The following is a 13815-nucleotide window of genomic DNA, read 5'->3' on the forward strand; positions in this document are numbered from 1 at the left end:
AGAATTGGAGCCTCAACCACTCCATGATTCCTTTCCACTTGCCTTATAAGCACATCAGCAAGCCCCTTCAACCATATGCTATCTTTCTTCTTTATACTGAGCACTGAGGAGATTGAAGCCTCATGAGCTTAAAAACCCCTTTTACTTCAAATAGTCTTTCCAGGATCAAAGGTAACTGTGGATCTAGGGGAGGAGGCTTGGAATGCTTCCTCTTAGTATTACCCATGTACAAATCTAACTTTCTGCTCTGTTGAAGAACAGCTTTTTTGCAGTCTGACTCACAAGATATAAATATGAAAATAGGATAATATTGTTTGCATGTATGCAATAACACTCTTCATTGCCAGTCTCTGCTGTGCATATTTAATTTTATTCATGCTAAGATTTTGATTTATACAAATATTACAAGTCTTTCTCTTCCCTTATGTGGGTCTATGAGACTTAAGCCAAAATATTGGTGAAAGTATTGTAGAGAGATTAATATAATACAATGTTTGAAACTATTGGACTGGTCTCCAATCACCAGTTTTCTTCTGCATTTGAAAGATCACAATTTCAGTACTATTTTGTTTTTGATGGTTTCTTTTTTAAAGAATCTTTAAGACAAAGTTTAGATGTATATATATTGAAGACAATAGATTCTGTTCTACCAGATATTATTTTACTGAATATTTAATACAGTTAGAAGTAACAGAGAAGAATTAACAAACTTAATTTCATAGTGATAGTCATCATATCATTTCAAAGCAATAAATATCTAAACAAGAGCTAGGAGCAGCTCTTGGTAATACTGCCCAGGAATACCACCGCATAGAAAGAGCAATACGGGACACAGCCACCAATGTCAAAAGTGAGACATGACAAACAAAGTGAATCCTTTCAACTGAATCCACAATCTGGTACTTTGCAGTCGTATTTGTTTGAAATCATTGGCAATATTGAAATCATCTGCAAAATTCTAGCCCATTAGTCATTATTAGAAAAACAACACTTCTGCTCTCAGGGCCTTAGAAACCTAATATAATGAAATACAACTATGTGGGTTTCTGAATAATATATGTGTAAGTGTAGGTATAGACATATATACATATATACAATGCTTCCAGCTTGTTCTGAACCATCTGCCCATTGGTTGTATGCAGTGGGACTGACAGATCAATATAAAAATGTCTCTGCACTTGCTAGAAGAATACACACTACTCCAATACTACTGAGTTACCAGTAAGGAAACTCTCACAAAATAAAAAAAATAAATATTAATTCCATTACTTATCAGATTTCTGGTATAGACTTGATATTTAAAATATCTCCCCCTTTCTAAATTCAGACCATACTAGGAATAAGAGGCAATAACATAATATAGTTTACTATATTTCAAAAATAGTACATTAATTTATTTCATGACAGATAGTTCCACACTCAGCATTTTCACAATTTTTTTCCAAATATCAAAATAGCCACTATCATCTCAACACTTTGCTGAAAATTTATAAATAAGATACTACTACAATTTGTTACTTTTAGGAGAATTTCTACTCTTTACCAGGTTATGTAAGAAACAAAGTATGATTAAATTTGCTATGAACTTTTCTGTAAGGCCTTTCAGGCTCCATTTGTGAAAGTCAAGAACATATCGAAAATACTTACCTGGAATCGATAAAAGGTGCCATCATCCTTCAGGGTTAGAACATGGTCTGAAATTGGGAAGAAATAGCCATGTGCTGCCATCAGAGTTCCCAAATGCAGAGCTTCAACTGTTTCAAGAAAAAAAAGAAAGATAAGCTAAAAAGCTAAATAACGTCTTTTCAGCAATTTAGTTTTGTTGCTAATATTCAGCTGATATCCTGCAGATAGAGCTGTCTTTTTCTGTGTAATATAATGATGCAACCAAAAAACCACCACACTTTCCTTAACAAGTAGCTTTTACATGTCCCACTTGTAGCTGCGCTTGTAGCTGTCCCACTTTTACATGTCCCACTACTTATATTGACATTAAAAGGTAGCCTTAATGTTCACTCACTTGTTCTGAAGCTGAAAACAGCTATCACCTTTACCTTGATGGTGCAGCCTGCTTTTCTTCTTCAGAACAGTTTCTGATTACATGTTAAAATAGTTGATTCTAATTACATTATATCTTTCTCAGTAGCTTTATTAGAGCTACTGTAAAGGATAGAGATGTCCTGAAAAGTTTATTACTGGAAAAATAGCAAAGGATAATAGGTTCCTAGAACAGTTGAGGTAGGAAGGTATTTGTGAAGGTCATCTTGTCCAACTCCCTCAATCAAGCAGAGAAACCTTAAGCTACTAGCTGAGGACTTTGTCTGAGTGTTTTTTGAATAACTCAAAGGAGTGAGACACTACAGCCCCTCTGGATAATGCTCAGATTTATATTCATCCTCTAAGAAATGCTCATTTGTTCCTATTGCCTATAACTTGGCTGTCAGTAATGGCTAGCACAGTCTTGTATTAAAAGCACCACTGCAGCACCCAACCTGCAGTCAAGCATCATCACACAGAAAAAAATTCAAGTCCTGACATCTGTGTTCTTGCTGACAAACACAGAAAGAGAAATTCACTTATGTTTCACCCATTCTTATTTTCAATATGAGAAGGCTTATTTATTTACCCATACTTCATTAGCATCCAAAAAAATTCCCTCCTTCACCCTTTGCTCACCTGAAGACATTGACTCACATGGGAGATAAAGGATGAGCAGTGGGGCAAGTTTAGGCTAACTCAAAGCCAGCAAACGCATGAAAGGAACAAGAAAGGGGATCTGGACAGTATTAACTGAGAGCACATAACCCTACAGGGTTTATTTGGTACCAAACATTTATTGTCATCCCCATGTTTAGCAAACTGATTCTTGTCCCTCCAGACAGAACCATTACCTAAAATACAACAGACCCTCTCTGGCTATGACCTCTCCAACCTGATGTAAAACTCCACAACGCTGTTTAGACTTTTCCCAGTTGCAAGCCTACAGGAGATCTCTCTAACAGAAGGAAGGGAGCTGCTTTGTTCCTTATGTCTGTAAATTCCCATCTGAACTTTGTCCTAAATATAAAAAGTTCATATATTTTTGTTATTCATTCATTTCAAGCTGCCAAATGCTATCATCCTTGAATCAGAAATTTTGAATCAATGCTTTCTGTATCGTGTCAGCCACCGAAATTTTTTTTTTACTGTTTCAGTTCATCTGCCTTTCAATTTTATTAAGCTTTTCTTTGTTCTTCACATAGCAACTTATTGCCAACTCAAAAATTTTTTATTTTTGCATGTATTATGTATCTTGGTGGAATGAGAGAAAAAGAAAGAAGAAATGTGCTGACTTTTCTAGAGAAAATCTTTCTCAGACAAGGGTGACAGAGCTTGCCAGGGAGCTCTGACACAGATGAGTGCATTCTCTTTTGATTAAGCCTACGCTAAATAGGCTCCAGATTTTTTTCATGTGCTTTCTGAATTCTGAATCATAATATTTTTCAAGATTACGAGAAACTCATATTATTTCCTTTTACACAGCATTTTTTGAGCATATCTGGACTACTATGTCCAGTTATGATTAACATGTCCATTGCAGTACAAAAAGACATCAACAAACTTTGAGTCAAGTGGGAGTCCACCAACATCACTAGGACTGAAGAATGCACCCTATAAGGAGAGGCTGAAGGAGCCGGGCTTGGTCAGACTGAAAAAAAGGAAGGTGTCAAAATTTTGGAGGTGACTAGAAGTACCTTTCCAATACCTGAGAGTTCAAAACGTGGGAGGCAAGATCTTTATGGATTTGCAGGGCAGTAAAGTAAACAAAAGAAGAAAAAAATAAAAGAGAAAATGGTAATAAACCAAATCAGGTATAGTTCTGACTTTCAGTCAAGCAGCAGGAGTGGCTGCCCAGACAGACTGTGTAATCTGTATCCTTGGAGGGTTTCAAGACCTGAACAGATAAAGTTCAGGGCAACATGTTTGACTTCACAGTTTTCACTGATTTGAGCAAGGAGTTGGACTAGAGTCCTCCTGAGGTCCCTCTCAGCTTGAATTATATTACAGCTCTGTGACTCTAGATGGGTCAAGCAGAAGTGGAATACAGAAGATAAAAAAGGGATGAAGACAATTGGAGAAGAAACTAATTGAAAGCTCCTGCCAGAACAGCCTATACTCCAGGCAAGTCTGGGTGCAGTAGCAGTAAGGGCTTGTATTTCTCTCACTGACTGAGTCAGTACATACAACCAAGTAGAGTCACTATAGGTCTCCATGAAAAAATAGAAAGAGTTACCTGCCTTTCTTTGGAAGTCAATTACAGTTATTTAAGGTCTGAATTAGTCCCAACAGCAGCCTATATTTCTTCTCCAGTTATGTATGGGGAGTAAGGTGATTATACTCTTACCTCAGGCAATCTCATTCAGCTGGAATCCACACTAACTCAATGTTAAGGTATATCTTTGTCCTTACACCTAATAAGCCTTAATAAGGACATACAAATGTCTCCTTTTTTTTCCTTAACTAATACACAATTAATTTTCATTTTTTATGGTTGTCAATCCATCATTTTTTTTCAGAATTACATGAATATAAATGTATAAATATTCCCTTTTAGTATCTACCTAACATCCACTATAGCTCACACTTTGAGTGTTACAAAATTATACCGGGTGAGTAATATCCACAAGTTTCCTGTCTCACACCAGGCTGGTAGAGGACTAATACTGATACTCTCTGTGCACCAGCAGTGGAACTACAGCACAGAAAGAAAACTCACCTCTCAGGAGGTTTCTATTCTCTAAGCAAGAGGTTGTCCAGTGCATTACAGAGACAACACTTTGATACCCATCTCAATTTGCTAAAATCAGACTGAGAAAATAACTACTATAAGAAGCCAATGAAGTACAACAGTAGTATTTAGGAAATAAACTCACGAGCTTGAAAAGGAAAATGAAGCCAGCAGCAGACCAATCTGACATGCCTAAATGCCTAGAATTCAAATACAGACAGATTCTATATCTTCATTCCTGCATATGAAGTTAGAGGATTTTCATTTAAGAAGCACATTTCATCTGGAAAAATGGCAAATGTAGGTTGGGAACATCAAAAACATCTGTGAAATGCATTAGATAAGAAGAAAAAAGAAGTCTGAAAAAAATGTTTTTAGACATACTGGTTGCCAGGTAGAAAGAGTAATATTTATATGTATTCAAAAAAACAAACTTAAAAAATTGGAGGAACAGAATAAAAAAAAAATACAGATTTTTTTTAGATTTTTAGATGGCAAGTGAACACAGATGCACAGAGAAATGTGATATCTACACAACTATTATTTTGCAGTCCTCAGTTACTCTGTATAAAAAACACAGAACATAAACAAAATCCTCAGTCACACCCAGATAGCCTCGCTGAGGAGGCATAATTCAAATGGCAGTCAGCTGCTATACAAGGAGTACAAACTGCAGCCAAAGATGTCTTGTAAAAAATCTGAGGATGACAAAGCTCCTGAAGGTGTAACTGGTAAAATGGAATAGACTTTGGCTTCCTCAACTCAACACCCTCTTTTGAAGATATCAACTATCTGATTTGAGGTTCCAGACACTTCCTAGTAATTAAACTGTGGAAAAGTGGAGCAGCACATTTAAAAAACAAATTTACCCAAACCACTGTTTTAATTTTTATAGGTATGAATAGAAAATTGTTGGGAGCAACAATAGCTAATGGTAGAATTCCTCAGGTGAAAGACAGAAATGCATCTTTATGAGCCCATTTCAATTCAACAGGATAAAAAATACTTTATATAAAAGCAAAATACTGCTTTGAGTGTAGGTTTGATTCTTAATGTGTATTTTATTGCTGGGCTAAAAGCTCAGAAAAAGCTAAAAATTCCATGGTTCACTCTGCTGTTGAACTTTATTTAGTTGAGTGGGTGAAGTGAGCAACACATATACATAGATTGATTAGAAATCATTTCTGTGAGACATAATATTGCCCAGCCATCTGCTGTGCCATTACAAGACCGTGATCTTGACAGATTAAATGTCAGTCACTTTTAATATACTTTGTTATACAAGAGTCAGATATTTTCAATGCTTTGGAACAATGTAATCTGACAAAATCTAAGGAATGAAAAACATACCCTAGTGGTTGAGTTTTGACTTCATTTTCTTTTTAAACATAGTGCAGTTTTCTCCTTACTGTAATAATTATCGCATGGATTGCTGACAGTTTGTTCATCTTAAATTGCAGGGTATGGTATTGGTGGAACAAGTTGTTTCTTATGATATGTCCACAGGAGGGAATTAAAAAGGAAGAACATTTGTTGTTTTTCTTTGGAATAAATATGTTTCTGTGCTTTGAAACCCCTTAAAGGATAGGTTTTCTGTGATTAGTGTGAATTCTGTTTTTTCTTACACATCTCAGGTCTACCTGTGATGTGGTATCTATATTTATTTTTACTCCAAAGTCCATAAAATACTTTATGCTATCATACCAGTATAGTCTTACCACATCTGAACCACCTTGCAGTAATCTGTGAGGGAGTGAGGAAAGAAAAATACAGTATTTTCAAATTGTGCTCCAATATTGAAAGTCCTTTTTTGGAGTCTGTCTACAGATTTCCTACATGGAACACAACTTGGGGCATTTTGCTTCCTTAAAATTGCTTTATGATGTAAAAAACAGTGAAAACCCCAAACTGCCCAGTTCTCATACATTTTTGGGTCCAAAAATATCAAAAAAATGAACACTTCCCTTTCCATGAAACAATAAAGCGTTTGGTATTCTGGGTTATTTGTCGAATTTAAAATCCATCACAGCACTGAAGTGCACTGCTAAACCACACAGCAGCCTGGAAGAAGAATTAATGAGTCAGAACTTCACAAGCACACATTCATTGTAAGTGTCTAATGCCAAGACTTTATCACTTACTCTCACCTCACTCCTGCTGTCATTTCATTGCCAGTGTGAACACAAGCTGCAAAGGATTAGAGTAATAAAATACAACCTTCTTCTCATGCTGACATGAAGCGTAGGAGAGACTCACTGTCTCGGCCTGACTTTGGTGTTTAAAGAGGAGAAAATAAACCAGCTAGAAACATTCTTGAACACCCACAGCACCATAAACCACCCTCTTTTGTCTCATCTGAATTTGTAAGGGGAGCAGCACTTGGTGAGAGTCATTTTAAGGAGGATAAATCCAGGAAGAGGCATTATTTACTCAAACACAATTAAAATGAGATTCATACTTGATTTCAAGATAACAAGCACAAACCACATTATCTGTCGACAAGCATCTTACCTAAATAGGTAGGATTTTTCTTGTGATACACAGTGCCTGCTGATGCCATCAACAGGGCAGAAGCTTTGGTAGGAGCATCACTCAGCAGGTAAGGAGGAAAACCTATCAAAGATGGGCTATGAGTTGCCATCTGCCCAAGGAATGGTAATTTCCACCCTTATAGTCTGAGATGATGTGCAACATGCAGTGCATCCCAAGTCTAGAAACAATGATGCACACCTGAAACATCAACTACTTTCTTCACAAAAACATCCAACAAATCAGGCACTGTGACAGTGATGAAAGATAGCTGGATCCTCTTGCATCCTCCCCTTTCTGCCCCTGTCTCTGATAGGCAGTGTAGTTTGCCCTAAGATAAGAACACCAGGTGGGTATTTCAGGAGGAATTTCTGGATGCTCACATGATTAGTGTATTCCACTGATGGGGAGATGAGATGCTTGTGACTGACTTTCATCCACATCAGCCTGCGCAAGGGTGTAAAATGCTTCTGGAGACTGGTCCAACTGGGGAAACTGGTCTTCCAAGGCTGGACACAGTTTCTGGGTGGAAACTCCCCCCAGCAGGGATTCTGGAAGAGTACATCCAGCCCAAAGGTGAGGAACACCTTAGGATGGGTGACTAAAATGCACTAAGATCCAGTCAAATGCAGAGATAAAATCCTGGAGTTGTTACATTTATGCTTTGTTGCTTTGTAATTGTGAATTCTGCAAGGCCAAAGACTGCAAATCTGTACATTTCTAGCTGCACCTCCTTATAATATAAGCCTTCAAACATCAACTGTTGACCAAATCTGAGACTAAGTGGACTCAGCTGCACCCAGACTTGTCCAAGAAGTTTAGAAAGCAGGGGAGTCTTACTGACTCAGCAGGAAGGACCACAGCCTGATTATGCTATAATCCACTGTAGTAGATGACACAGTTGGTATTTATATATTGTATTGGCAAGATTTAGATACTTTATTAGCAATAAATCTGATCATAATCATCTACATAATCACAATGTCCTACTTCTCATGCCTGGTCAAGAGCATTTTGTCGATTACTCTGCTACAGGGACACCTGCCTTATGTGCTCACAGGATGTGGGTGAATGGGGGGACTGACCTAAATCTGAAAAAATTTTGTCCAGATAGCATCAACAGAAGACATGTCACCATCAAAGACTGAAGGAAAGGGGAAGCTGGCCTACAGTTTCTGAAAAGAACAAAACAAAAACAAAGCAAAAGACCTTTATTCAGTTACAGGAAAGGAAAAATAAAAGCAAGAAATTATCACATTGGAGGGGGGAAAAAAGTAGTGCTTTAAAAAGAAGCTGCTTCTCCCAGCTAGCAACACACAAACCCTCATTTTAAAACTTTCTAAGCATTTCCTATTAATTTTCCTATGTGATTGTTTCCGACTGCATTTCAGCTCACAACACATTAACTGCTGCTATGTCCTACTAAAATCTGCTTTTATTCTCTTAATAAATTTGGATCTTGAAAGGCAGATGCCTGAGATGTCTAAAATACATTGACTTGACGTGATAACCAAAGCTTTCATGTTGATCAAAAAATAAAAAGAAAAAAAAATTGGAATTGCAACATGAGGTGTCAAGAAACAGACAAATGAGGAGTAAGGTGCTGGCATTGAGCTGTGCTGTAACTTCACCTCTGGAATATTTGTTTGTGGTGGTTGTTTGGCAAACTGGAAACGCACTGCTACAGAGGCTGGAAGAAATTCATCCAAGCTGTAACCAACAGGTAGGCTTAATTACCAGACAAAACCGAACACAGCACAATTTGGTAACTAGATTTTGTCACAGTGCATCAGGTATGCAGTCATGAAAAGCAGCATGAAAATATTTAGAATTGCCTCTATAGTTTCCCTGTCATCTCCAGCCTCAATTTTTTAAAGTACTTACCAATATCACACCAGCAATCAGGCTTTTCAGTGGTGGAATCTAGTGCTGTACCAATGAAAGTCAGCATTCATAAAACTTTTCCTCTAATTTCACTATTACTAGTCTTTGATCTTTTTTATTTTCAGTTTTGTAGAAATTACAGACTTTTTGCTCTTCTATCACTGATATCTCTTGTCTCTTCAAATCAAAATGATAGAAGGGTGAAATCCAAACTCCTTTGAAGTATGGGTTTCCTGTTTTTCCTTCTGGGTCTTCCTCTGAAACTGCAACTTTTTGGTTTAAGCTTTGATTCCCATGCTTCTCTAAGGCAAAATAGAGGAAATCAAAACCTGTGTGTCTTGTTCTCCCTAATGACTCTCTGAACTTATCTCTGTAAGATATTTCCAAACACTTCACTCATTCCCTCCTCCAGTATGAAACTCTGAGCTGATATTTAAAGTCATATGTGCACCCTTCTGAGCAAACCTGCTAAAGACAAAAACCAAAATTTTACAAAAATTCCAATTACTGCAAATACACTACTTCCAAGAATTGCTTCAGATGAAATCTTGCTTCACAGTTTCAAGCATCTGTAAAAGACCCAAAATACTGGGCACGGACTACTTCTGCTCAGTATTATAATTATTATGCTATTATTTCAGTTTTCTTGTATAGTGCTAGCACACCAGATCTTCCTACTTTTCTCGCCCCCAGTGGCTGAGTCTACAGATATGTGAAAAAATTTTTTGGTTGCAAATGTTCAGTGGGGAAGCATGTGATTCATTCTTCACATGACACCCAAGAATTTGTGCATGCTAGTATCAGCCAGGAAAGGTACTTTACATCCCATTTCCCTCAGACACAGTGCCCTGTGTGATGGTGTGCTTTCCTGGCACACCAGAGCCATTGCTTCTCCCTTTGTTTGCCATGCTCAAAGGAAGGCACAGCTGTCAACTCCCCTCTCAGCCAGCTCTGCTTGGACACCACAACTCTGGAGCATTTAAAAAAGCACGTTCCAGGCAAATGACCAATGGGCACTGCCTCAGACAGTTTTGTATCTGGGATGGGGTTTCAAAGGAGGAGACCTGTCCTTAAGGTTTGGCAGACGTGGGGCATGTGAATAACTAGTGTGGTTGATGCACCACTTGGATTTGTGGCCAGCAAGTACAAAGAGTAAGCACAGGCTTTTTCAGTGCACAAAATATTTGTTCAGAAGATAACATTTGTACAGAAAATAATATTGTTGAATCAGAGGGACATCAGTCAGCACGGAGGTTGTGAAGTTGGGTGAGGGAAGCAATAGGTAGCCCTGACTCTCACAATGATTACTGCTGGTCAAGATGAATCATGACATTTTTTTTAGTCTCTAAGTTTGTTTTGTTATGAATTGCTATCGCACCAACCATTAACTTTGTGTCATTGTCATGGATTGCTATCATAATCACAAAACACCCACTTACGACCAAGCAGTTCAGAAAATACAAAGAACACACAGCAGCCACAGCTAGAAAAATAACTGCCTCTTTCACGGCACTCAATTCAAAAAAGAATAAGACAATTCTCTTCATAACATTCTTCAAACATCCAGCAAACTGAGAGCATAAAATACTGCAAATAATGTACTTTTTTTCTCTGTGGGAAGAGTGCTGTGATTTTTAAAGTCCATGAGGAGTTAACAGCTTTATAGGTAAATTGGTGTCATTGAGACACACACCAAGAAAAAAATGCCATCAAAGCTCAGGAAGGATAACAACAATGAGTGTGGAGGTGGCTTTTCTGAAGAATAACATGCCACTTCCCATGTGATCAGATTCAGTTATCTGGGATGCACATATACAAGAATCCCCAAGGTAGTTATTACAAACTCTCTTTTAGAGAGTTTTATTTGTCCATTATTTATAGGAGTTTGGTTGGCAAATAAAATATATTTCACTGTTCTCATCAAAATGAGGGAGCAAAATTTCCAATGTTGCCAATTTCCATATTATACCATCCCATGTTCCTATTATCATAACTCCCACTCCTAGTGCTCACTTCTCCCCTTTGCAAGAGATTTACACAGATAATTATAGAGAACTATCAATTCAGCCAGACAAACTCTGCTATTAAAAATAAAGAAATACTGACAGATATTAACTAGCAAAAATAGCTCAGTGAAAACTCTTTCAGAAGTGCGTTTTTTACCCACAAAAAGAGAAAAAGCCTCAATGAATGACCTATTTCTTCTCTAGTGGCAGAATCAAAATGTAGAAGGAAGAGATAGACTCATGAGAACAGCAGCAGCAAAAACTATCAAAGTCTTTAAAATAAATTGATCAAATGAGCAGAAGAATCTGGTTCAAAATAATGGTCAACATGTGTTTTATGGCAAGTTAAATATTAAATGGCTGAACTGTTAGCCATAGTGTGCCACTTATAATTTAATAATCCTTATTACTAAAGGAAAAAAATTGAAAAATATGTCCTTAGGTTTTACAAAGACATCCTGGGGAAACGTGAGGGGAAAAAAAGGATGCACAAAACAGACACCCATACAGACAGCACGTTAGGGACTATAATAAAGGATAGAAGGGATGAAAATAAAGATAAATGCAACAAAAAAGGAAGATTCAGGATGACTTTTGTTGCTGGATACATCTCATAACTCTGTGAGTGTTCCTATGTGGAAATAGAGAACATTCAAGGTTATGAAAATCTGGTTGACATATTATCTTGGATTCCCAGGGAGCTCTTGGCATGCTTACCTCAAATGTTTTCTAAAGGTATTAAGCAGATCATGAGAAAAGCAATAGGTAGAAAGGAGGGAATAAAGGTTAGGCACAGCGGGTCAGTTATTACACTAAATAGTGTAATATTGCACTGAAATAATAATATTACACTGAAGCAGGGGTAATCACAGAAACTATGTTTAGTAGGTCCTAGGCTGTTCAGGATAATTCTAAATTATCTACAGAAGGTTGTGAATGACGAAATTACATCAGATATAAAATTTGCTGGAAGTATAACATTGCTAGGTATAACATTGCTAGGTAACTGCTGCTGCTGCTGCTCAAGAAAAACTAGAACTGTTTTTCTGACCCTGCACTGCAAGAAAGACTTTGAGGCACTGGAGCATATCCAGAGAAGGGCAACAGAGCTGGTGAAGGGTCTGGAGCACAAGTCCTGTGAGGAGTGGCTGAGGGAGCTGGGGATGTTGAGCCTGGAGATAAAGAATCTTAGGGTGACCTTATCAGTCTGTACAACTGCCTGAAAGGTGGCTGTAGTCAGGTGGGGGTCAGCTTCTTCTTCCAAGTAACAACTGATTGGACAAGCAAATGATTTCAAATTACACAAGGGTTGATTTTGACTGGAAACATTTTTTCACAGAAAGGGTTGTCAAGTATTGGAACAGGTTGCCCAGGGAAGTACTGATTCACCATCTCTGGAGGTATTTAAAAGATGTATAGATGTGGAACTTATAGACACAGTTTAGTGATGGACTTGGCAGTCCTGTGTTAATGGTTGGACACAATGATCTTTTCAAACTATAACGAGTCTATGATTTTGTTCCACATTTACCATGCTATAGTAGCTGCTTCTTATATTTTTGGGGTTTTTTTAATTCATGCTAGAGATTATATCTGATGACATAAATAATTCCAACATTTCAGAGGCAAACATTTCTAATAAGCTTAAAGGCTATTAAAAGGTTAAGTTTTCCAGTTTAACTGAAGTATTATAAAGTAGATAGTAATTAGGAAGCAAATTTTCAAAAGGAAGTGTAAACTACTTGTAACAATTTCTGCATGCCTAATTGAGGTGAATAGAGTTTTTTATGGCTTGATTTTAATTTTTTAATTAATTTGAGCCTCAGACTTAGTGAGAACAGTAGTTTTTAGCACCAATAAAAATTAAATTCTAGTGACACTAGATATTTTATACTTTGTGGTTCAAGTGTTCTGAAGCCAAATGCAGTCTTGCAGCTAGAAAACCAGGGTCAACATTGCTCTCATCATCCAATCTGTGACACAAACAATTAAAATCCTGATAATTTGTGGAATTTGAGTAGATGACTGAATGAAACCAGTGAAATTTGAAAAAGGGAGAAACATTTGAGGGAGAACATCTGAATGCAGAAGAGCACATGAATTGGATCCAACCACCAGCCATAAAAAAATGAGAACCAGAAGATTCTATGCAATAAAACTGGAACATGAACCATGGAGACTAACAAAAGAGGAGAGGAGAGGAAATATTGAAAAAAAAATGAGGGAGTGCCTAGGGAATATTAATGTGTCCAAGATGAAATTGCAAGCCATGTCCTTGCACAGTAAATGTTGGACCATCACTGCGCCCCTGTGTGTAGAGCAGTATTTCTCTACATGTGCTATGGAAAAACTTAAAATGCTCCTATGGTCAATAATTAACAAAATCAAGAGAAAGCCTCACACTAACCTTCCAGTCATCAAATACTACATATGACATGTAAATATCAAAACATTTTTGTTTACTTGACTATAAATAGCTGCAGCAGCTGTCGGCAAGATGAAATAGGATTTCAACTGCTTTTATTCAAGTAAATTGGCCAGATTTAAAATCTCACTTCCACCTACTTGCATTTTCCATTACTATGTAACACAGTTCTTTGGCAAACCAGGAAGCAGAAATCTAATGAA

General features: G+C 37.3%; 1 protein-coding gene across 12 annotated transcripts in view; it reads right to left on the reverse strand.

The window, feature by feature from the left end:
* Positions 1 to 13815, reverse strand: part of RGS7 (regulator of G protein signaling 7) — a 250885-nt gene that overhangs the window by 98185 nt on the left and 138885 nt on the right. For all 12 annotated transcript variants that reach the window (XR_011680081.1, XM_071432724.1, XM_071432730.1 and 9 more), the window contains exon 5: positions 1648 to 1754. Coding sequence is in view for 11 of the 12 variants with exons in the window: in XM_071432724.1 (XP_071288825.1) it covers positions 1648 to 1754 (107 nt within the window). In the remaining variant the exon portion in view is untranslated. The remainder of the gene's footprint in view (positions 1 to 1647; positions 1755 to 13815) is intronic.

The sequence above is a fragment of the Agelaius tricolor genome, unplaced genomic scaffold, assembly GCF_023055355.1.
Source record: "Agelaius tricolor isolate 1412-34295 unplaced genomic scaffold, bAgeTri1.0.p SCAF_1, whole genome shotgun sequence".
In the NCBI taxonomy this organism is placed as follows: domain Eukaryota; kingdom Metazoa; phylum Chordata; class Aves; order Passeriformes; family Icteridae; genus Agelaius; species Agelaius tricolor.